General features: G+C 42.8%; 1 protein-coding gene and 1 long non-coding RNA gene across 5 annotated transcripts in view; one reads left to right on the top strand and one right to left on the bottom strand.

Moving 5' to 3' along the window:
* Nucleotides 1-15,481, top strand: part of LOC145513646 (uncharacterized) — a 29,591-nt gene extending 14,110 nt beyond the window's left edge. Inside the window, exons 3-8 of the long non-coding RNA XR_014059615.1 lie at nucleotides 5,336-5,514; nucleotides 6,212-6,314; nucleotides 6,815-6,909; nucleotides 12,827-12,915; nucleotides 13,851-13,982; nucleotides 14,174-15,481. This is a non-coding gene — a long non-coding RNA (uncharacterized LOC145513646). The remainder of the gene's footprint in view (nucleotides 1-5,335; nucleotides 5,515-6,211; nucleotides 6,315-6,814; nucleotides 6,910-12,826; nucleotides 12,916-13,850; nucleotides 13,983-14,173) is intronic.
* Nucleotides 1-25,295, bottom strand: part of NRXN3 (neurexin 3) — a 1,799,700-nt gene that overhangs the window by 939,343 nt on the left and 835,062 nt on the right. For all 4 annotated transcript variants that reach the window (XM_081510568.1, XM_081510570.1, XM_081510571.1 and 1 more), the window contains one exon: nucleotides 1,893-2,012. In XM_081510568.1, the coding sequence (XP_081366694.1) occupies nucleotides 1,893-2,012 (120 nt within the window). The remainder of the gene's footprint in view (nucleotides 1-1,892; nucleotides 2,013-25,295) is intronic.

The raw sequence follows: 25,295 nt of genomic DNA, 5'->3' as shown, positions 1-25,295 counted from the left end.
GGTACTACTGTCTACCTTCTGAAATGTATTCCTCACCTCACCCCAAACCATTCCACTATATTGTACCTATGGTGTAAGACAAATCATTTTATTAGGATAAACTGTGAAGTCTAACAAGCAGTTTGATTGGGTCAAATCACACAGACATGAATTTAGAGTTTAATCTTACACCCGCCTCTAAATTCATGCTCCCCTTATGTAAAATGACAACAAGAACACTCAACTTGCAAGCCAATGGTGTACTTTAGAAGATTAAAGGAGCTGATGTGTGTAGAACAGCGAAGCCAGCATCTAATGCCAGCTGGGCACTAGATATATGTGGATCTTCCACCTGTATCCAGGCTCTCATTTCTGACTTACACACACACACACACACACACACACACACACACACACACACACACGGCTCACTACAAGGCCCAACTCCATAAGCATAGACTCTCAGGCTCATAACTATAAAACTAAATTACAGAACCAAAAATTGCAGAAACTTAATGCTGCAAACAGCCTTAGCAATAATAGAATTTCAAGTTTAGACATTTGGAGTTTGAATAGAATTTCAAAATGAGGAAATGAGGAAAGGGAGGTTTAGCATTATTTCTGTCCCAAAGGTATAAGGCATTTTAGTGACAGTGACTATTAAACCAAAGGATCCTGACTCGAATTTGACTGTTATATTCATAGAAAACACTGTAGATATGGCTTAGGCCCCTGACTTCATCTCGCAGGCCCAGAAATGGTAAGTGACTTCACAAAATCCTGCAGAGAATCAGCATCAGGGCCCAGGTCTCCTGACACCAACAGCGCTCCGTGTAACACCCTATCCTGCCTGACATGAAGTCCGCATAACATATGCACTGCTCTGGAATATTGGAGAGTATAAATTTTAAAATGAAGCATGTAAGATGCATTAAAGATGCTTTCTCTTTTCTGCCCTAGATCTCACTAAATGATCATCTGCCCAAAGACCTACCTTCATGAACCACTCCAGCTTTCTCCAGCTCAAATTGATACTTTTCTCTCCAGATTGAAAATTATCATCTTACCCACCCAAATTAGAATCTCATTATATATCCCCTGACTTACATATTTTCAAATTCCCAAGTCTTATATAATATACAAAACTGATGCATTGTTGAAGGAAACAGGTAATCTTGTGTGCTTCTTATATAACTTCTACAATCCCTAGCATATTCCTGACATATACCAGGCTATCAAGAAATGCTTACTGCTTGAGTGAGGCTCTGAATGTTCGTTTACGTATGTAAAGATTCATTCACTTATCCCTTGCCCTCCTAGAATGTAAATTCCACCAGACCCAGGACTTGTCTAATTGTCGACATTCCCAGCACCTTCTAAAGCAGGACTGGGACACAGTAGGCAGTCAATTAATAATGACTAAATAAATTATTAAATAAATGAATAATTATTCAGCACCTTCTAAGTGTCATGTACTGCTTTTGATACTTCCTTGTAACTATAAAGTTTTGAATTTCTAGTTTAGCCATCTCCCTCTACTAGAGGGTGACTCATTCAGAAGGGAAGGAACTAGCACTTGGGATGACTGATAAGTGGGTTTTGAATAACTGAATAATAGAAGGATCTCTAGAATTCTATATCCATTCTCCAGACACACACTCGATGCCTAAGGAGAGAGTCCCATCAATATGTAACCACAGTAGTGAAGTTCTACAATACAGATCAATGAAAAGGGATTACGAAAATACAATAGAGGCAGATCTTAGTCTTACCTGAGCTTGTCGATAGAGAACAAGACATGTGACTTCTGTTTAGCAAAATAAAGGTTTTCAAAACAAAAAACCCTTTGCTCACCGAATGACCGAGAGGAGCCTGAGAGAAGAGAGGGACAAAGTTCACCAGAGCTTACTCACCCTCAGCTACATCATCGTCCACGGTTAACTTAAGGCTTTTTCCCCTCCGCACCACCCGGACGGTGTGCCATTCATTGTCATTGAGCTTCTGCCCCGCATACAGGGTCTCTGGTCCTTTGCCTAAGGGCAGTGGTAAGTGTCAAAGTTAGGATCAATCTTAAAAGTAGTGTTCATGCCATCAGAGTTGCCAAAGCCACACTGGTGCATATGACCCAGCAATGTTCAAGCAGTCATCCCCCTCCAGAGCCCATCTGAGTCTCAGGGACACTCTGCAGAAGTCCCCAATGCAAAATTTCCACTGAATCATAATGGACAATAACAAATAAGTATCCTCTTTTATCTGTAGGTACAAGACATTTTAAATGGCAGTGGCAATATTTACAGGAAATAGCAGTCAGCTGTCATTCTGTTTCCCAAAGTCTTAGACTTCAGGTGAATTTCTCGAAGAAATAGGAAATTCATTATACATTCTTTTAGAACCATTTGATCACTCAGGCATAATACACCAGTCTGGCTTTGAGAGAGTATCCACCAGTTGGATGAGAAAAGAGCTCTGCAATCTATGTTTTTAATTTGACATTTCCATTAACCCATGGTCTTACCAGAATTCAGTGACTATATAAATCGCAACGGCAATCATTACAATAATAATAATGTCAAGGTCTAAATTCCATTATAAATAATGCTCCTGAAGGGAATACAATGGGCCTCAGACTTATTCACCATTCTTCAACTTCCAAAAAGACACAAAGACCTAAAAGATGCAATAATGCAAAATTCCCAAACTGAGCCTGTTTAGGTCAAAAGAATATTCAGTAAAATGTGCCACTAAATAAGGGAACAAACCAGACTGTCCCAGAAGATTCATAATCAAGATGCTCAAGATGACGCTCAAGTGAATCCTTGGAAGAATCAGGTGTTACAATGAACTATGGTATTTAGGGGCAGATGTTGGCAAGACAAACACTGAGGCATCAAAATACTTCAGTTAGGGATGAAGGGGAGAGGGATATTATGTTTTACTCAATACGGAATTGAGATGTAAGTTGAAAAGACAAAGAACATTGCATAGAACCAGAACTCTTAGAAAAAGTTTGTTCTCTCTGCATACATAGCTGATCCCTTGCAGAAAGACGCTGCTTCAATCTTCCTACATTAGTCAGTCAGTACATGGAAAGTCTTATTTCTGGAAATAACTTGCAAAAAAAATAAGAGATGAAACATCCAACTGGGCAATACATGGATTGGCATCTATGGATGTTAGGCATCTATAATATTTCAGAAGACCACCCACTCGGCTCCAGCAAATAGAAGCACAGGGCCAGGCACATAGTAGGAGCTTTAATGAGTGCTTGTTGAATAACTGATGTCTACCTAGATCTTTATTTCTTCGAAAACAATCAAAATAAGGTCAGTATACTCTTATCTAAGTAATTTTGAAACTTATATAACTTTCACTAGCCAGTCTTCCCACTCCTCTACCTCCAAGACTGAAGATATTCTATGTTGTTGAGGGGAGAAAAGAAAACAGAATATCCCTTGAGTAGAGCTCTTTTAGGCTGGGTAATTTTAAATTAGACCCTTTAATGTTGAGTAATGAGCATTTCTATTAAGTTCTGGTTATTAAGAGTTATGATAGTAGTTGCAGTTTGGTGAAATTTCCTTCTTGAAAATCAAACAGGTTCTCAAAGTGGAAAGGTTTCTTTTAATCACAAGGTCTTCAGCTGGTAATCTGTATTTAATATTTTTCAGGATGTACTTATACCCCAAGAGCAATCCATATTTATAAAAATTCTGAGAATTCAGTGAAGAAACTTAGAATGGACCACATATACCCAGAATTCAGTAATGATGCCATGAGAACAGTGTATCTTGAGAAAAAAAATAATAATACTATAACAAACAATTTAATATTCAGTCTTAGCCTCCATTAAGTATGCCTGTCTTTGATATTATCTAAAATGTGTACACTGTAACAGGCTTTTTCTACCTTTCAGCTGGTTAGGTAGCACTGCTCATGATCTCATTAAGTTCAGGTGATACGTGTCTGCTTTACAACAGCAAACTCTGTGGGCCTTGAGGAGAAGGACCCACACATCACGTGGGTACTTTTAAAGCAAGGACAGATGTTCTCAGAAGAAACAAATCTGCCTTTGCTTTTTTATGTTTTTATCCTCTTTATTCTACATGCAAATGCTTCAATAGGAAAGAATAAAGTAAAGAAAGATGTGGAAAATATTGGCTAAGGAGGCAGAACTGCTACAAACACAGGCTATTTAAAGAGCTCTTGGAGGTGGCATCTGTTCTTTAGACAATTTCTGCACATCACTTAATTTTCAGGATTGGGTACAAGATAAAAGGGACAAAGGCTCACACAAACATAGTCAGTTTTAAGACATGGCTACATTAGTGCCATGTCAGCCACAGAGATGTAAAAACCTTTGCCTTAGCCCAACACATCTTAAATGCCACTGATATTTTAAAAGTTAAGTACTTCTGGAGTCCTTGAAATATTGACTATGGCCAAATTCAAACTCTGACTCTAAAACTTTAGGATGTGATGGACTATGACTAAAAATGTGAAAGAAAAAAAAAATCTGTACCCTCCCATGCCCTACAGTTTGATTATACTGTAGGGGTATAGTCAGTATACCCCTATCCAACACTCCTAATCCTCACTTCTCTAAGAGTAGGAAGAAAAAAAAAAAATTCACACTCATCTCCTTAAAATGGCAGAGAAACAAGTATTGTTTGATATTTATTTTTCAAGCAATAAGTAGAGAAATCTCAGTGCGCTTCTGGAAAACGCTTGGCCTCCGAAAGTGGAGAGTCAATGGCATTTATCTTTAATCAAGCCAAAAGGTCAATTTGTCCTACTAGAAGGAAAGTGCGGTTTAAACTCAGCTGGAAATGTTCACAAATAGAGGGGAAGAGCACACCTAATGGGTAGCCTAAGCATAAAAATGGATCGCTGAGCGACGCAAGAAGCACACGCCATCTGAAAGCTGCGACAGACCAAGGGAAAGGCTTTAGTCATAAGAGGAGTTAGTCTGGGACAGCTTCTCTGGCAGATTCAAGCACAAAGTGTCAGTAAAACAATGAATGGAAAGAGCTCTTTACTGTTAAGTAAACGATGGTCCAGATAAGGAAGAAATCATTGTTTAAGCTGAGATTTAAAACACAACTGGTGAGAATTTAAATATATATATAAATCAAAGCTCTTGATTTTCCAGCACTGTCCTTTTCTTTTTAGCAACTTGGAGAAATATGATCTGCAATTGGGTACATATTACATGCATCTCCTTTTTTTTTTATAGTTTACGTAGTAAATACTGATCACAAAGCAATCTTCTGATGCCCTTTAGACTGCTGAGATCATCAATGTTTGATCTAAATACAGGAAACTAACAAGTTGTCTGACACCCCTTAGTTGGATTTTCCAGGTAATGACACCTGTGACTGGAGTAAAGATGCAAAACTGAAGAAGGAGATGCTGAGGCTGTAGCAATCCGCAGAAGTGGAGCACTGAATCCGTTTGTTATCGCAGAACAGAGAGCTTTCCGTGAATCCTCTGGGTAACACCACACCAGTGCCCATTCAGTACAACCCACTGCAAACTCAGGTAGCATCCTCTCTTGTGATTAAGGCTGGTCTCACAGAAGATTCTCTGATGAGCAGGGGACAGAGAATGAAAATTGTGGATGAAGGACACAAACTAGGCTGTTTTCTCGACCTATCCTATAGTAACCTCAAGGAAGCCAGAGCTAAGAATAAAATCAGAATGAAAATTAGGAGAAAAGTACCCTTTGGGAGAGAAATCATTGCTGATGGCTTGAAAGAAGGTAACACTCAGATATTAGCAGAATGTTCCTTCTACTGGAAGATAGGAATGGAAGTATATGGGGAAAAATCTACATGTGAGCATTACTAAAGGCACACTTCTTCACAAAGTGGACTGTGGATTTTAATTACTTTGAATCTATTTAGTTGTGTGTTTTTTGTTTTTTTTTTAACACACCATTCACATTACATGAATTTGTTATTCCCCCCAGGAGCAATATAACCAGAAAAACTACAAAATATTCAAATACTTTGTATTTCAATAAATTGTCAATATATTTCTAAGACCTGTCCAAACCAACTAAACCAGATGGTTTTGCTCATATGCAGGGAGTAGAAATTCCTTCCATGTTCCACAAAGTGCTATTTCTGAAAGTGGGTGGGTAGCATTCAGGAACTTTTTGTGGGGGTAGGAGGGCAGGGACTAAGAGGGACTAAGACCTGCACCACGATCACTGAACATCTTGCTATTTGTGCAGGAAGGGAAAAGGAACAACAACCTGATTTCTCTTGGAACTTGCTTCACATGAATCAGGACTCTTACAATGAATAAAAAAAGATGAAATTCACTCCTTTAGAAAGGTATAGTGAAATGCATGTGATTATACATCTAAATGATATGACAAATATACAAAATGGACTCTACTAGGTTTAAAGAACACAAAAAAATATTTAAAGACCAAAAACTTACCTTATCTCCACTGGCACCTTAGGTTGGGCTAGCTGAGCTATGACATACATTTACGAAGCCTGTGGCACCATATGTTTTATGAATCTTCCTCTCCAGAGAGGAGAGATTCAGCAAGTTAAAGCAGGGATGAGCAAGAAAAGGAAAGAACTAAAGAATAAGGAGGGTGACAGGGAAATAGGGAAAATAAGTATTTTATTCATTCCCCCCCAAATTTCAGGTTCTGCTTGTTTTCTTTGGGCCAACAACCCAAAAGAGTGTGAGAGGTGTTTCGTTTTGACAAATGTTTTTTTATCAAAAGAATTCATTTTGGGGGGGGGGGAAGCTTAAATTATATTTACTTATAGAGCCAGTTTGGTGAAACATTTCAAAACGATCATTTCATCCTCACCAGCGTCCTCAGGACTCGGGAAGAACTGCCATACTTGCTGCAACAGATGTGAAAAGCAAAGGAGGCCTTCTGGAAGCCTGGTATTAGGAAGTCTTCCTGTGAGTATGCAAGAAAGACAAGCCACCAAATCATGCAGCTTGAGCCCATGGTCCCTCCTGGAGGCCAGACTCTAGTTAAAACCCACTGAAGACACCAGTGATATTTACGGGGCTTGAATAGTTCCATGGACAGTGTAGCCTGGCAGGCTACAGTCCTTGGGATTACAGAGAGTCAGACATGACGGAGTGACTGGGCGCATGTGTACACGCGTGAGCACACACAAACACACACACACCCCGTCAGACCCGCCACGCGCAGCATGTCCATCTCTGGGCTGCCATTCCTTTCCTGTGGCTCACCCTCTAGTCTGCTTTTCCAGGTGCTGACAGCGTCCTGTTAGTGCCCCCTGACCACATATCACAGAGTCTCTCCATATATTTAACAAACGGTCATGGGTTTTCCAGGTGGCACTAGTGGTAAAGAACCAGCCTGACAATGCAGGTGAATGTAAGAGACAGGGGTTCGATCTCTGGGTGGGGAAGATTCCCTGGAGGAGGGCACAGAGACCCACGCCAGTATTCCTGCCTGGGGAATCCCAAGGACAGAGGAGCCTGGGGGGCTACAGTCCATGGGGTCACACAGTATTGGACACGACTGAAACAATTTAGCATGTATGCAATGGAGCATCAGCTTGGGCACAGGTACCATTCTAGGCGTGGAGGATGTAGAAACGAACAAGACAGACCAGGTCCTCACCCTTTACAGAGCTCACAGGCTACTTTGGGGTGGGAGATGATGAAGGATAAAACTAAAATGAAAGAACATGAGACAACTTCAGATAGGGTTGAGTTCTATGAAGGAAGCAGAACAGGGTAATACAGTGAGAAGTTACTGAGGTGGGGGGTGGGAATGGAGGATTGGCTACAGCACAGAATGTTCCAGAAAGTCTTCTCGGAGGTGACGTCTCTATTTAGGCCCTGTACCAGGTTGGATGGAGAGCTATTTAGTGAGGTGGTACACTGGAGAAGGAGCCAAGCACGCAAACGCATGAGGCGATGAGACAGAGCAGAAACCCCAAATGAGGATGGCGTGTTGGAAGAACAGAAAAAAGCCCATGATGTCTGAAGCTTGCGCCCAGGGGCGAGTGTGTAGCCAGAGAGAAGGCTGCAGTATAGACAGAATCCAGATCACAATCTCTAGAACCTGAAAGTTCTAGAAAGTGTTAGTCGCTCAGTCGTATCCAACTCTTTTCAACTCCATGGACTGCAGCCTGCCGGGCTCTTCTATTATTCAAGGGATTCTCCAGGCAAGAGTACTGGAGTGGGTAACCCTTTCCTTCTCCACGGAATCTTCCCAATCCAGGGATGAAATTCAGGTCTCCCGCATTAGAGGCGGATTCTTTACCGTCTGAGTCACCAGGGAAGCCTCTCTAGAATCTGGATGCTGCTCTAGATGTTGCTTTAAATCCTCTCCTTCCCTGGGAAGTTTTCAACAAGGGAATGAGACTGAATTTAAGTTTTAAAACTCACTGAAGATGCTATGGATGCACTGGCCCAGAAGAGATCAACAGTGAGACAAGGAGATGTACTAAAGAGCTGTGCCTTTAAGGCAAAAAAAAAAAAATGAAAACGACTTGGACCAGGGAGGTACCAGTAGAAACAGAAGTGGTGAGGTTTGGGATATACTTTAGAAGTGAGGTCAACAGTACTTGGAGATTGATTTGGGAGCTGAATTGGAAGTAGGAGGGAGAAAGAGAAGAATCAGGGATGACTCCCAGATTTGGTCTGAGAACCTGAGGGATGGAGGTACCCTCAACTGAGAAGAGAAAGATTCCAGAAAAAAGTTAAGACACGACTGATGCTATTAGCCAAGGGAGCTTACCTCTGCTATTTGTGTCTTTTCTCCCTAACATCAGTCACACTTGGTACCATCTCCTGGCAGCCTCCTAGGGTGAGAATTGTGCTCGGTGTTCACCGCTTGTGTGACTGTCTTAGCAGGGTGCTAATTTGCACCTTAAGCCACCACTGCTACTAATGATGCAAAGTTGCTGCGTTTCTGTTGGCTCTCTTTCCAGTCTCTGTCTTTCTCTCCCATCTTCCTCCCTTCCTTCCTTTCTTTGCCTCCCTCCTTCCTTTCTTCTGCTTCCCTGTCCCCCTGCCCTCTCCCTCCCTTCCTTCCTTTTTATTTTTTTTTCCCAGCATGGTTTCAGTTATACGGCCCACCCTTAGGAATGGAACAAGGAGTGGCCCTAACATGACAAAGCAAACACTGGCGACTCCTTCTATAGGATCTTTATACATTGTGATCACAGCATAAAATGAACACGTTCACCCTGTCCAGGAGAACAGAGTAGGACAGTTTTGAAATGGAACGAATCCAGGTTAGATAAAGGAACAAAGGACTCCACAGAAAATGAGAAAAAAAATCTCGCCCACAATTTTCTGGCAAATCTCTCCTATAAGTCATACATTTACAGCCCTGCTTAGGAGGGGTGAGCAGAGGACGGTCTCAGGATTTCTTGTGATAATCTCTCTCCACGAAGCCACTTTTCAAGAGATGAGGGCAATCTGCTCAGGGACAGGCAGAACGATGTTTTTGCACATACTGATTCTACTCCAGCTTTTTAAAAAAAGAACTTTCTAAAATACACTAGTACTTTTCCTACCACTGTCAGGATATAATCAATACAAATTAGTCTTCCCTCGATTATTTAAAATGCGATTCCAGGACTTCCCTGGTGGTCCAGAGGTTAAGACTGTGCCTTCCAGTGTAAGGGATGTAGGTTTGATCCCTGGTCAGGGAGCACCCCTTGCATCCCATATGCCTCAGAGCCCAAAATCCAAACACAAAACAGGAGCAAAATTGTAACAAACTCAATAAAGGCTTTAAACAAATGTTATGCCTTAGGATCATGTGATCTTGCTGTTTAGCACGGAAGACACAGATTTGGAAGCTGACAGAGACTCAGCTAAAGAGACTTTAAGCAGGATACACACTAGAACCTGCTCTCCTAACATCCTCCTAATACATTTCCAACTAGTGTTTCCTTGTAAACTGACCCTTTTGTGTTAAAAAAAAAAAAAACAGAATTTTAAACTGTCCAATTATGAACTGAAAGGTCTCGTTCATTACTAGTAATTAATACTGTGCTCAAAACAGGGATTAAGAAATCCATAAGACACCTTCCACTAGTCTTTCATATACACTCATAACTGGTCTACCTCCATCCATCAATTCTCAGCCTTCTCCGACCATTTCAGCTGGAAGTGTTCACCTCTTCATTAATTCATCAGTACTTTTATACTGTAAATCATCACTCTCTTCTTTGCATTACAGGTTTTTTTGTTTGTTTTTTTTTTTTTTTAATTCTTAGTGCCTCCACTTTTATGCTCTTTAAGAAAGAACATGCCACCTTGGTAATCCCTAGCAACGAGGCAGAGTATCTTACACCAAGAAGGTACTCAACGTACTAGAAAACAAAACAACAAAAACTCAAGCAGCAAGTGAATAAACAGAATTGAATAAATTAAATAACAAATTAGTAGATAGGATGAGGCAAGGAGAAGACATGATAGGGGAGCTGAAGAGAGTTACAAGCAGTATTTTAGCAACAGAATGAATTGGACCAATCCAGGAAGATACTCAGTATATTAATAAATATATATAATTGAATTAAGAAGTGAATGCATAGAAGTAAAAGAACAAATAAATGACAGAGTAAATTTATTGAAGATGGAGGAAGAAAAGAGGAGCAGAGACACCCGAACATTGCCTTTTGGCATCTGAGTGAATTAGACACATTTGAAGCTAAAAGACACCAGGCAACAGACGTAAATCAAAACACTACCTATGTATGCATATAGGCACAGTAAAAATATATACAAAATGTACATATATTTTTTCCCAGCCAAAAGAAAATGCATCCTTCTGGGAAATTCAAACAGGAATGAAGGAGGTACCAAGTACATTGCACACATGATCTTATTTAGGTTCGTATTATGAGGCTGATCCAGTTTACCCAAGTTTACAAACAAAGAGGCAGAGCAAAGCACTGCAAGGTCAAGATCACACAGCTACAGGACTCAACCCCCAGCCAGTCCACCTACAAAATCTCTCCACTTCTCATGGGTCCATCAGGGTCATGCCCCTAGGTTGTCCCAGTCCAGGTGTCTGAGGAGGAGTGAGTCCAGGTGAGTCCAGGTAAAGAACACGGAGGAAACAGGGAACACTGCTTAATACGAAACAGAAAATCTAATCCGAGGGGGTTAATGAAAAGTAGCACCTGATTTCACTTCGCTTTTTCAATTTCCAAGACAAGGATCTAGTCCCAGCACTTGCTGCTGCTGCTGCTGCTGCTGCTGCTGCTAAGTCACTTCAGTCGTGTCCAACTCTGTGCGACCCCATAGACAGCAGCCCACCAGGCTCCTCCGTCCCTGGGATTCTCCAGGCAAGAACACTGGAGTGGGTTGCCATTTCCTACTCCAGCGCATGCACGCATGCTAAGTTGCTTCAGTCGTGTCTGACTCTGTGTGACCCTATGGACAGCAGCCCACCAGAGTCCTTTGTCCACGGGATTCTCTAGGCAAGAACACTGGAGTGGGTTGCCATTTCCTTCTCCAAGTCCCAGCACTTAGGACCTATTAATAAAGCCAAAACAAGGTCAAAGTTGATCCTGGAAATGCATGTGAAGGGTAAACATGCCACCACATGTTGGTGTGCCAGCAGGTGACATTTTCAAGGTCTCACATCACATCCACTCAGCCAAGCTCAGGTTTCAGCCATGGGTGCAGCGAGCAGTTGCTGTGACACACCGTCTCCCATCCAGTCTGACGGTTCCCACCTTGAGCAGGGCCAGCTTCCGGGCCTTCTCCTTGTCTGCACACGAGGTACAAATGGGGTGGGGGCTGGCCCACAGGGGGAGGGACGGAGCAGAAGGACAAATGTCCTGACCTCCCGTCCATGGGACAGACAGCTCTCGGAGGTGGGCATCACAGCACCTTCCACCAGCCCCAATTATACCTGGCTCACTGCGGAAGCCTTGACCGTGGACGCTCAGGTCAGTCTGTCGAATTCCTGTTCCTTCTCTCTGCTCCTTCATCCCCACCTGTGAGATCTCTCCCAAGTAAAGCACCTGACCCAAGTCTTTGTCTCAGCCTCTGTGCTCCCAAGAGAATGCAGACTGTGATGAAACAGGTAGCACGTGCTCCCCTCCTCCCTAGTCACTTACATGGCACACCCACCCTGTGAGATGGGCTGTACCACTTGTCTGATGAGATCCAGAGAGGTTAGGTGACTTTCCCGAGGTCACAAGACTGTTATATTGTGGCAGGAAATCGAGAATCCAGGCTTCTGACTCCACGGAGAGAGCTCTTCTTATTGACCTCTAGCTGTCTGAACGGAGAAGGCAATGGCACCCCACTCCAGTACTCTTGCCTGGAAAATCCCATGGACGGAGGAACCTGGTGGGCTACAGTCCATGGGGTCACGAACAGTCAGACACGACTGAGCAAGTTCACTTTCACTTTTCACTTTCATGCACTGGAGAAGGAAATGGCAACCCACTCCAGTATTCTTGCCTGGAAAATCCCAGGGACAGGGGAGCCTGGTGGGCTGCCGTCTCTGGAGTCGCACAGAGTCGGACATGACTGAAGCGACTTAGCAGCAGCAGCAGCAGCTGCCTGAAGTCTATGAAGTCCACGGAGGACTGGGGACCGTGGTCTGCAGTCAGCACTGAGGGTGCGCTCGGGTGCTGCAGCTGTGAATTAGCAACAGTGACTACACATTTGAGATGGTGAGAAAGTGGCACAGGTCTTTTAGAACAATCACTGCACTGTCTACCCTGGGGACCCACGAGAACCCCTGAGGACCGTGGAGGGCTTTTGAGAAAGTGACATCACCATTATTATTTTTTTTTTTAATGTAAGATCTATTTTTATTTATTTATTTTCTATATACTCTTTTTTCTTTCCCACACAGCATGTGGGATCTTAGTTCCCTGGCCCAGGATCAGACTTGTGCCCCCTGCATTGGAAGCGCAGAGTCTTCACCACGGGAATACCAGGGAAGTCCAACCACCATTTTTAATTAATTTAGGTCTATTCAAGACAAAAGTTAAGAGCTATGGTCTCCATACCCAAAGTCCCTTCAGACTCTTTGTTTTTAATAATTACCACACCCAAGGTGGGAGCCTTTATTTTAAATATAAAGGTATAGTCATATAGTCACTGGCTTTTTTAAAAAAAAAAACCCAAAACAAAGAGTTCTGTGAAATGGCATTTCCATATCAATACCAATGTCTGGAGCACCTCCTTCCCACAACAGAAAGTACTAAATCTATGGTAAGAACAGGAAATGAATGGCATTTCTAGCCTGTTTTCTTGGGATGATAATCACAAGACCTGTTGGCTTATGAGATTGATGATATTAGTTGATCACCCACTGTGGACACAGGCAATTGCCACACAGAATGATGCTGTCCCCTGGGTGAACATCCCCTCTTATCCATCAACATCTGGTTTGTACAACTGGGGGATCCAGGAGACTGGATTAGCAGAACGATCACTCTATTCTGGTCCCAGTTCACTGAGATGAGGATCCTTCTCCATACTAAAATGATGTGCATGTCAGTTTGAAAACCTGAGACATCATAGTCCCCCATCTCACCAGAAATATCATCTCTCTATGGTACTTACCAAAATAAAACTTGCAAGGCAAGCACATAGAGGAAAAGCATTAAAGCCAGGGCATTAACAAAAATAGATCAAGTATTTTCACTCAAATGCATTTGCCTCCCTTAAGTAATATAAACACAACAGGCTCCTTGTACAGCAAAGCATGGCTTTGGGTAAGCCATGCAAAGAAGCTTCTCTGGCAACCATGACTCATTTCCTTGTGCTGTCTTTATACCTCTGTGAAATGCTTTGGGTGGGTATAGTATGGAAGTTAACCTCAGACTGCTCAGTGCTTTATCCATGTACTCCGAATTCCTGACTTGATTCAGAAAAGGAAACTGTTCCTAATGAAGAGGACAAAACCACCATCCCACTTCCAGACTGTATAAAGGAAGATCAGTTTAATCGAGAGATTCACTTCATGCTCTAACAGCACTGTGGAAGTTTCTGGACGTACAAAGGTAAAGAAGACATGCTTACTGTAAGCAAACAGTTCAGAGGCTACTGGAAGAGTTGAACAAATAAAAACCAGTGGTGTGGCAGAACTGGGTACAGAGGTTTGCCCTGGGTACCCTGGTGATGGGGATCTTAGTCCAACAGGAAATGAGAGTCATCAATTATCCTTTCCTCTTCATGTTTATTTTTTACACAGGATCATATAGTTCATATGCTTCCCTGGTGGCTCAGATGGTAAAGAATCTGCCCGCAATGAGGGAGACCTGACTTCGATCCCTGGGTTGGGAAGATCTCCTGCAGGAGGGCATGGCAACGCACTCCAGTATTCTTGCCTGGAGAATCCCATGGACAGAGCAGCCTAGGGGGCTGGGTCCATGGGATCACAAAGAGTCGGACACGACTGAACGACTAAGCACAGCGCATATAGTTCATATGAGGCAGAGGCCAAGGCCTTCGTTCCTGTATTGTTCTCAACTCTAACAGTACTGTCCTTGGCACGCACAGTGGAGTTTCAAAGCTGAAGGGTGAATGGATACATTTCTTCTTCTTACACTTGTATTAGACTCTATTAAAAATAACTAATACATATATTTTACTTACCAGACACTGATCACTGGACACCATTCTAAGTGTTTCACTAATTAATTAATGCATTAATCCCATAAAGTTATTGTGGTTGATTGTATTGTTGACAGTATGGGCTGCCCCTTCCTACCAACCTTTTCCTAAATAAATCCTCTCTGGAGGATTACATTTCCTGTCCCGTTAAGTCAGACATTTTGTGTGGCTTGCTTCACAACCGAAGAAAGGTGAGCAGAAGAGTCTCAGGCCACTTAGAAGGTTTAAGAGCCATCTCATCACATCCAGCTCGCTTTTCCCCTTGCCGCAATCTATGATGTGACATATTTGGGCCACTTTTTCAGCCCGGGCCCAGAAATGAAGAGGCCACACAGCTGAGCTGCAGCAGAACCACGATGGGCAGAAGAACCAAGAAGATACAGGGAGGCATTTCTGACTGCAGTATAACTGAGCAGAGCTGATCTGTCAATGTCCACACCTGAACTTGAGGAAACTGAGGCAGAAAAATGTTCAGTCAGTTCTCTAGGGCCACGTAAGTAATCATTGCTGGGATCTGAAACTGGCAACCTGGTTTTTTGCCCTTAAAGACCACGCTGTACAGCCGCTATTAGCCAAGGGACGAACTAAGGATGGCTAAGGACGAATGCTTGAGAGCATCACTGACTCAATGGACATGAACTTGAGCAAACTCTAGGAGACGGTGAAGGACAGGGAAGCCTGGGGTGCTGCAGTCCATGGGGTCACAAAGAGTCAGACACAACTGAGCAACTGAGCAGAAACAAGGATGAATATCCACAGTGAAATATTCTACACATGCCCTCAAGGGAAAAAGTACATAACTACTAAATCAGTGTATACATCGGAAACACTTTTCATTTCTGGGTGGATAGAAGATGAACAAAGGCAGAGAAAAAACAAAATAAAACAGAAGGCAAAATAAAACAGGAGAAGAGAGACACACACAGAGAAAATGGCAGGGGAAAGAAACAGATTAAGAGGCATCTCAATGTGTGCCAAATTGCTCAGAGGCAGATCTCTCTTCTGGAAAAAAATAATAAAACTCTAAAGACTTTTAATCTCTAAAATGCTACCAGAACAAATAAAAATGTTTAGAAGTATGTATTTTGGAAATTGTCTGGGTTTTTTCCCCACTTTACTAAAATATACTCCTCTGTTTGAATAGGCTAACAGCAAGCACATTTCGCCCAGGGGGATGTCATTTACATGCATGGAACAGTATTATCATTTTTTCAGATTTTTCAGAGCTGTTAGGAAGTAATCTAGGCCAGTGGATCTCACATTTTACACTTGATAAGAAGCATCTGTGGATAACATTAAGAATTCAGATTCTGGGACTCCAGACATGTTGTCTTTTGCTAACCTTGACTTCTCAACTCTGTTTTCCTATTTCCTTTTTTCCAGGTTATCTCCTAGACACACTTGATCTTCCCACCCTTCTCTTTCCTCCAGGAAAGAGAAATGACCTCTTGAGGACATGCCCACCCAGTTCTGCAGGCCATTAAGCTGGCAATCATCCTGGAGTCTTCTTTATCCACACCTTCTGCACCCAAACCACAGCCCGGCCAGGCAGTTCAACCTCCCGTGTACTGCCTGAGTCCCTTCTCTCTGTGAGATCCCACCCCTGCTGCCCGGTTCTGCTTCCCTCTGTTCTCAGTTTCGGCTGACTGAGAGCACAACTCTAGCAATACCTGTCTATCAGCCACACAGTGGTCAGAACTACTATCCTTCAGCAGCAATGTCTTCATGACAGGTCCCACTTCAACTCTCCAAAAGGCATTAAATGTCTATGTGCAATGAAAGCATCCAGAATCCTTGGGGATCTGGCCCCAGCATAAATTTCTATAACCTCACTTCTCTTACCAAATACAGCACTCCAACTGCACCAGCTTGTACCCAGTTATTTCATCATAGTTTCACCCTATGCACGCTCAGAATCTAATTCAATATTGTCACTTTGAAGCTCTCCACACCAATTCCTTAAACTCACTGCTGCTGCTGCTAAGTCACTTTAGTCGTGTCCGACTCTGTGCGACCCCAGAGACGGCCGCCCACCAGGCTCCCCTGTCCCTACATCTGTCCCTGGGATTCTCCAGGCAAGAACACTGGAGTGGGTTGCCATTTCCTTTTCCAATGCATGAAAGGGAAAAGTGAAAGTGAAGTCGCTCAGTCGTGTCCGACTCTTAGCGACCCCATGGACTATAGCCTGCCAGGCTCCTCCGTCCATGGGATTTTCCAAGCAAGAGTACTGGAGTGGGGTGCCATTGCCTTCTCTGCCTTAAACTCACTAGAACCCTATTTTTGTCTACTGTATAGTAGAGAACAAGAACAGGAACTACTTCTCGAGGTTTTGTGAGCATGAAGCAAGATACCGTGTGTAAAATTTCATGGTGACAAGTGGCTACTACATGCTAAGGGAATATTACCAATTATAGTGATGGTTGAAGTATTTTTCTCGCTACCACATATATGATTAGGAAACCCACATTCAAGGCCTGAAATAGAAGCCCACAGCAAAATGGAATTTGAACAGTCTTGTATGATGGGAGACATCCTTAATGCAACATCATCACATCACAAAATCAACTTGAAACATGACATCTGCAAGCAAAGTGATAGTTTTCAGGAAAATTTCTTTTCTCCCTTCCTCTCCTCCCCGCTCCCTTTTCCCCAACTTCCCTTCCTCCCTCTCCATTACTGGTTGAAGAAGAAACAAGGAGATAGAACTGACAACATCTTCTGTTTGTAGGCTTCCTGGTATGGGCTTCCCTGGTGGCTCAGATGGTAAAGAATCTGCCTGTGATGCAGGAGACCAGGGTTCGATCCCCAGGTCAGGAAGATCCCCTGGAGAAGGGAATGGCAACCCACTCCAGTGTTCATGCCTGGGAAGTCCCAGAGGAGGAATAGAGGAGCCTGGCGGGCTACAGTTTATGGGGTCACAAACAATGGGACACGATTAAGCAATTAAAAACAAAAACAGGATGCACCAAGCACCTGATTTTCTATGTCCCACTTAAATCTCATAAGCATAGCTATCTAATACTGTATGAAGTTTTGAATTCCTCTTCTTATTTTATAGGGAAAAAATTGAGGTTCAGAGAGTTTAAGCAACATGGATAAGATCATTTAGATTGAACGTGGCAGAAATCAGGTTCAATCCTCTATCCCTCTGACTCCACCAGCAGCGCTTTATTCATATACCTCAACCTCCCCACAAGCCAAATATTTTTACTAGACAACATATTAGCATTTGAGATCCATTTCAGTGGCTGTTAAAATAACATCGCTAATAGCTCAACACACTGTCTACTCAGATGACCTTTTACTTCCAACCCAACATGAGTCCTTTGCATCTAGAACACAACCTCACAGTTCCCTCTACTATTCTCTGACCCAAAGCAAGCTCAGATTTTCTGAGACTCTAAACAGTGCTTTCTTTCCACACTCCTTTTGCTAATAGTGGGTCTTTTAGAATGTAAACACTAAGATGGGGTCCTTGTCCATTCCAGAGGGTAAATCGTCCCAGAGATGGCATAGGATGAATAGGGTGAAGGGCTGTAGGGCAGCAGTAGGGATGATGGAACAAGAAATAACTGTCATACTTCGTGCTGGGCTGAATATGTAATTCTCTTATGCTTAACTTACACTATAACAGGACAGTTAAGCGCTCTGCTTTGTGTTGGGCTTAACTGTGAGAAGGAAGCACTGTGTGCCCATTTTATAGATGATGGAATTAACACACAGGGATGCTAGGTTATCCTGGCCAAGGGAAAACTGTTAAGTAGATCCAAAGCCGAGTTTGTCTGAGCGTCAAGCCTTCAGTCTTACATTAACTGCCCTCTGGATGGATGTTCAGTGCATGAGTGGGCAGGCAGGACCAGGTGAAGGGACCAGTGCCCTTCCTACAGGGGGAGCAGGAGCGGGGGTGGAAGGAATGCAGTCTGGTAGGGGGTCCAGAGATGGTTATCTGAACTGACTTGCAGGCTGGGTAAGAATGAGGGTGGGTGTGTGAGGCAGCAGAAAAGTCCCCAGGAGCAATATGGATGAGAAAAGATAAAATTCCTGTGGACTCTGGATCATGCTTCTGGGGGAGGGACATGTGCATTTTGGGGTATTTGGTTATTCAGTGAATTTACATGGACTAGGACTTCCTTTGTGGGAATTCAAGTGTACCCCAGCTGGAGTTGAGGTGGGTCACCCCGGGACTCAATAACCTATTTCCCATTGAATTTGAGGTCATGGAGGCTGCACACTTCTTGTGGCCAGAGACTGTGTCAATCTTTTTTTTTTAAGTTCTCATCTAAGGCTGAGACATGGTCATTACTCAAAATGCACTTATATGAGTGCACATAAATGCAGTTTATGGACACCGAAATTCAAACAGCGCATCAATCAACATGCTCTAACTTGGAAATAGCAGGCAAAGTAGTTATATGCTTATTACATCTAATTATCCTGTTTGAAGTTACTCATGCTCCATCTGCCTCAAATCTTTGTTGTGATCCATACAATGTTGTCATTTGATCCAGTTCCCTTGGGACCGATGGAAAGAGAAGTTCTAATATAGTTTCACACACGGTAGATGTCCAATAGATTAGTGCTACTTGTTATTATTACTCATTTATAAAAGCATGTTTAAGTGATTTTTAAAAATCAAGTAGTAGGAATAAATAGTACTTTGTATAAAACATTCAAAGGAAAACAATGAAGGGAAAGAAAGTCCCATAAGGATTGAATTTTAAAGTGACAAGTGTAAAAATCCTGCTTACTTCAAGAACAGATATCCCCCCAATGGTAGCACAGTAGCGTTCATTTATTTGTTATTAAATATTCATTAACTCAATAACTCAGAAAACACTGCTCCTTCTCCTTTATGACATGTGGGGCTTTGGCTAGTGACTGAGGATAATAGGAGAAATTTATTAAAATCCCTGAATAAAAGTTGTTCAGAGTCTAATAGAGGAGAGAATAGCATAAAAAATGTAATAGTGTTTTAAGTGCTCCAAAACTAGCATGTGCTTCTTATACTCGACCTTAGGAGTGAGAGGGAGGAGGTATGTGTGTATGTGTGCATGTGTGTGCACATGTGTTTGCCTTTTGGCCTGGGCTTGGGATTACAAAGGTAGTGGTGTTCAAGTAAGACTTTCTAGAGAAAGCCATGCTTACACTTCTGAAAGGATTAACAGGAACTAGTGCTCCAGGTAGATCATAGAACATTCTGGACATGATGCAGACGTGTGAGAGGTGGGCAAGTTCAGGGAATATGTGTCGCTCTATGTGACAGGCAAGCGGAAGGCCCTGGTGAGGAGAGTTAGGAGATGAGACTCAAAGGGTACCAGACTGGATCATATAACATATGAAATAAAATGATATTTTGTATTTTCTTTTCTAGACCAAAAAAAGAGCTCTTGAAATATCTTAAATAGGCTGCAGTGTGTGACTGCTGTAATATTTAGGATTACTTATGGGTTGGGAAGACCCTCTGGAGAAGGGAAAGGCGACCCACTCCAGTATTCTGGCCTAGAGAATTCCATGAACTGTATAGTCCATGGGGTCGCAGAGTCAGATATGACTGAGCGACTTTCACTTAATTTTACTATAGATTACAATAAAGGCAAACGGGCTGAATAAAACTCATGCAATGTGTTAAGCATAGAGAGCAAATGGAAACCTCCGACCCCTGTCAAACACACAGAACCTAAAGGGAGCCTATGCATGTGTCAGTCGCTCAGCTGTGTCTGACTCTTTGTGACCCCATGGACTGTAGCCCACCAGGCTCCTCTGTCCATGGAATTCTCCAGGCAAGAATACTGGAGTGGGTTGCCATTCCCTTCTCCAGGGGAACTTCCCGACCCAGGGATTGAACCCTGGTCTCCTGCACTGCAGGCAGATTCTTTACCATCTGAGGCACCAGGGAAGCCCAACAAGAGCATATGTATTTCAAATAAAGATAAAAAGACTGGACCAAACAGAGAGGTACTTGTCATAGAAAGAATGCAAGGACCAGTAAACCAAATACATTTATAAAGCTTAGACCAAGTCTGATTGACAGTTTCCATCCCTAAATTTATCAGATCATTAGTGACACTCATTATGGCCCCATAGTTTCTCTGCTTGAGACACAGAGATAAAACCTGTATGTGGTTACTAGGCTAACCGGTGAGCTACAGCTGTGGCCAGATCTATTTGCTCTTGTGTCTCCATCCCAGCTCTCCAGTAAGACAAGTATGTGATGTCCTCAGCTGCCTTCCAGCTACTGTAACCCTTCTCTTAACCTCAAGTCTGGTCCTTGTAACCACTCATCACCAGGAAAGGCTGATACGGCAGACGGCGAACTATACGAACACTGTGACCCAGGATCCGGGCATAGCAGTCTTATCATCTCACGTATTATCCTAAGTGTAATCATTTGCCTGATTTCTTTCCCCTTTCTTTCTTCTGTGCACTTTAAGTGATTTAATGAACCATATAATCATACATCTTAATCTGGTCTATGAGCATTTCTGCTCCATGACCTTTAGGGCAGCCCGCTTGAGTATACTGGGAGTACCAAGGTGATTCCCACATGCCGCAGCAAATGATATGATTAGACTATAGTTTTAGAAATATTGCTGTGGCCCTTCAAGTGTAAAGTTTAAAAGGGGAGTGAGGCTGGAGGTAGAGACTGATTCCTGAATCCCTTTTCCAGACAATGAAATGCAACTCAGATTTCACAAAGGAAAGGCTAGACAGGAAATAAAAGTTCTAGTCTCACACAGGAGAAAATGTCCCGAAGACCACAATTCTTTATTGTTAAACCAAAATAAACCTCAATTCCTAAAAATACCACAAAGTCCATGCAAAAACCACTTAGGAGGAAAAAAAAAAAAAAAAACAAACTAATGTCAAATAAAAGCTGAGATTCCTCCACATCCAACCAAGATGATCCACCCTTCCTGGTACGCCGATGGTGTCAGGACAGCTTGCAGAGTTAATGGCCCCCCACAGTTACGATGCAGTTCCATAACCTCTCCCGAGGGCTGCCAAGATACCCCGAAGAAACTGAAAACAGCACACTAAAAACACCAGGTTAAGGAAACGGTCAAACGCTAATTCAAATGCCTCACAATGAGTGGTGAGCGGGGCAGGGGGAGGGCATGAGACAGAACACTGGGTTTCAAACTAGCCAGGCTTGGCTTCAAATTCTTGCTTGGTAAGTCCTAGCTGTGTGACCTTGGGCACACGTCTAAATGTCTCGGAGCAAACTCTCAGTGTCTCAGAGTTGCAAACTGGTAAGAACCATTGCTTTCATCAAGGAGCCATGCTAAGAGATACACAAGATAAATAACAAATGTGTCCAGCTTGTCTAAATGTGACTGTCATCCTCTTATTTCTCCAGTCTCTGGTTTATCCCAACACTAAAAGTGTATTCCTTTAAGCATCCTAACGCCGTTGGTATGTTACTAAGGAAACTTCCCTAGAGATAAGCAAAGCGAGCATTGGGGTCACTTAGATTTAAGCAGTTTGGGCTTTAGAGAAACTCCAGCAAACTCTCCTCTCCAGGAACACTGTTCAGCCATGAGCCTTGGGATGCCTTAAGAAGCTTACAAACTCCTCTTAGAGTGAATTCAACTTTAAGACCACTGTGTGAAGCCAGTGTCATTTACAAGGGCCTAAGAGATGGAAAATTTCCCAGTGATATCTTCTGTTCTAAAGTCTCTCACAGTCTCATAAAACATCCTTCTATTTCTAATTTTCTCCTGGCATATCTTTTCTAAAATTACAGTTTTTCAACCTAACTAAAAACATCCTATTATTGTTAAATGTTGAAAAGGAGAAGATGGATTTGTGAGGCTAACGATATGATGTGCACTTCAGATGGGTAATTTACCCAAACAAGGAAACTGAGCAGCCCATTCTCTGCTTCTATAAAGGAATATTGTATCGGATAAGCCCCTGCAGTTTCAAAGAGGGATGAAATACACAGGAAAGAAGCAAGTTTAACAGCCAAGGCATCACCTACAACAAAGGAAGGGGAGACACGTACCACTAATGTACTACCTGAGTAAGCACAAGTACCCCCCAATACCTGTGCAACGAATCTGCAAAACAGAGATGAGAGAACTCTAGAAATTGAGAAGGTGACTTGAAGATGATCAAGTCAGTCCAGTCCTCTTTTATCTTTGACGGGGGTTAAAAGGTAGAAAAAGGTTAAGTGACGTGACCAAATTCTTAGAACTAGTAACAGAGTGGGAGCCTGGGACTCTGGTTAATCACTCTTAATGATTAACGGTCTTCCCTTTTAATTGGCCTGGTGTGCTGCAGTCCATGGGGTCGCAAAGAGTCAGACACAACTGAGCAACTGAACTGAACTGAACTGAACTGAAGGGTCTTCCCTGGTGGCTCAGGAGTAAACAATCTGCCTGCAATGCAGGAGATATGAGTTTGATCACTGGGTTGGGAAGATCCCTTGGAGAAGGAAACGTCAACCCACTGCAGTATTCTCACCTGGAGATTACCATGGACATTGGAGCCTGGCAGGCGACAGTCCTTGGGTCACAAAAAAGTCGGACACAACTGAGCGACTAGACAACTCTTCAGTAACCCAGGCTGACACAATGGGAATGCCTGGTGGGAATGTTACTGATATGTTTTCTTTTAAAATGAGGTATAATTAACAAATAATAAACCACACATATTTAAGGTGATCAATTTGACAACTTTTGACATACAAACAGACGAATGAAATCATTACACAATCAAGATAAGGACAATATACAACACCCCCAAAAGTTTCCTTGCATTAATTCATAATCCTTTTCCTCATGCCTCTCTCTAGGTAACCAAAGATCTACTTTGTCACTATAGGTTCATTTGCACTTTCTAGATTTACACAAGTGAAACTGTACAATACGTACTCTGTCTGCCAGCTTTTATCGTGAGCATAGTTCATTCATTTGTTCCAATAAAGGTTCTATGGAAAGAGATGGTGGGGAATATTTGGCCTGCAGGTTGTAGGTTGTCAGCAGCTGCTCTAGTTCTAGACCCCATGTGCTTATTTCTATGCTACACCCCATCCAGCCGAGGTTCCTGGAGGTCAAATATGACTGAACATGGGAGGACACACAAAGTGGGGAGGGCATTTGTGTTTGGTGAGTTATGAAGTGAGAGAGGAGGTAGGAAAGATAGTAATAGGTTACGGCTAATGCTAAGGAACTGCATGCTATTCTGTCAATAATTGAGAACCTTTGAAGTACTGAAAACTAATTTTTTAAAAAAGTGGGGGGCGGGGGACGGTTAGATGAGACAAAGACCAGAACAGATAGATTACAGAGAGACCACTGAATTTAGGAAAGAGGCAAATAATCCTGAATTTAAAATACTCTATAGCAGAGAGAGAGAACAGATTTGTGGACACAGTGGGGGAAGGAACAGGAGGGATGCATTGAAAGAGTAACACTGAAACATACACATCACCATATGGAAAACAGACAGCCAGGGGGAACTTACTGTATGATGCAGGGAGCTCAACCCCAGTGCTCGGGGACAACCTGGAGGGGTGCGATGGGGTGGGAGGTGGGAGGGAGGTTCAAGAGGGAGGGGACATATGTATACCTATGGCTGGTTCACATTCATGTATGGCAGAAGCCAGCACAATATTGTAAAGCAATTATCCTCCAATTAAAAATAAATTTAGAAATACTCTATAGCAGAGAGAAAATAAATGAAGGATGTGAACAGGACAGGGAGCCAGGTGATCAGCTGGGTGACAGGATTAGGGGCTGTGGGGTGGCGGGGAGAAACAGGATTATTAACACTTGCATATTTCCAGCCTGCTTAACTTGGTCTTGCCACTTATTTTAGATGAAACAAAGAGAGATCTGCATCTGGAAGAAACACTGATAAGTTCTATTTTGAATGTCCCGCATTTGTGGGATATACAGGTGGGAATAACTGGAAGGTAATCAGAAATGTGGGCCTAGAATTCAAGAGCCAGATGGAAAAGATCAGAGCTTACATCTCAAATACATATACCCACAGCCCTTTGAGTCTAAAGAATGGGTTTTCATTAATCACTGTCACCTACAGCTTGCTAAAACCTCCCAGTGACATCATGAGTTGTGCCTAATAATGTCATAGGAGGTATGGCTGGTGTTTTCATATTCTAATCAGAGGCCCCATGCCAGAAACTGACAAAGCACTGTTGTCTCAAAACTACAGTGACTAACTCACCTTTGCCAGGGGCCTGGAACCATCTGCTTTGGCACAGAGAAGTACATGGAAGTGAGTCAATATTTAAACATATTGTCTTTCCCTTCTTAAATCGGCACCCTTAGATCTGCACCACCAGGGAGACCTACTGTGGGTTGGGGGGCTCAGAGTGAAGGCATCTCTAGAGGAGATGGAGCTACTATGGTTTGTGAATCTGCCCGGGAGCACCCTCTCCAGAAATAGCACTCTGCTGGGCCAAAGGGGGACCTAAAATGTCTTAGAGCACCAGGTGTGCAAGGGCACTCACTGGGTCCTCATCATATGTGTCCCCTTCTCATCAGGCGCCGGCATCTGCCTGAGTTAGAAATAGACTGTAGATCGACAATAAATTTAGCAAGGTCCCGATTCAAAGCAGCAGTTTAGCGGTTTGCTTTGTTTTGTTTCTTGTTCTCTGGTGCCCCCCTGTGTTCTATTCTCAGATAACACTTGATTTACAAGATTACAACACTTGATTTGAAGTAAGCTCAAGT

This window comes from Giraffa tippelskirchi, chromosome 7, assembly GCF_054371585.1.
Source record: "Giraffa tippelskirchi isolate mGirTip1 chromosome 7, T2T-mGirTip1v1.2.pri, whole genome shotgun sequence".
Taxonomy (NCBI): Eukaryota; Metazoa; Chordata; class Mammalia; order Artiodactyla; family Giraffidae; genus Giraffa; species Giraffa tippelskirchi.
This window is presented reverse-complemented; position numbering and strand designations above follow the sequence as displayed.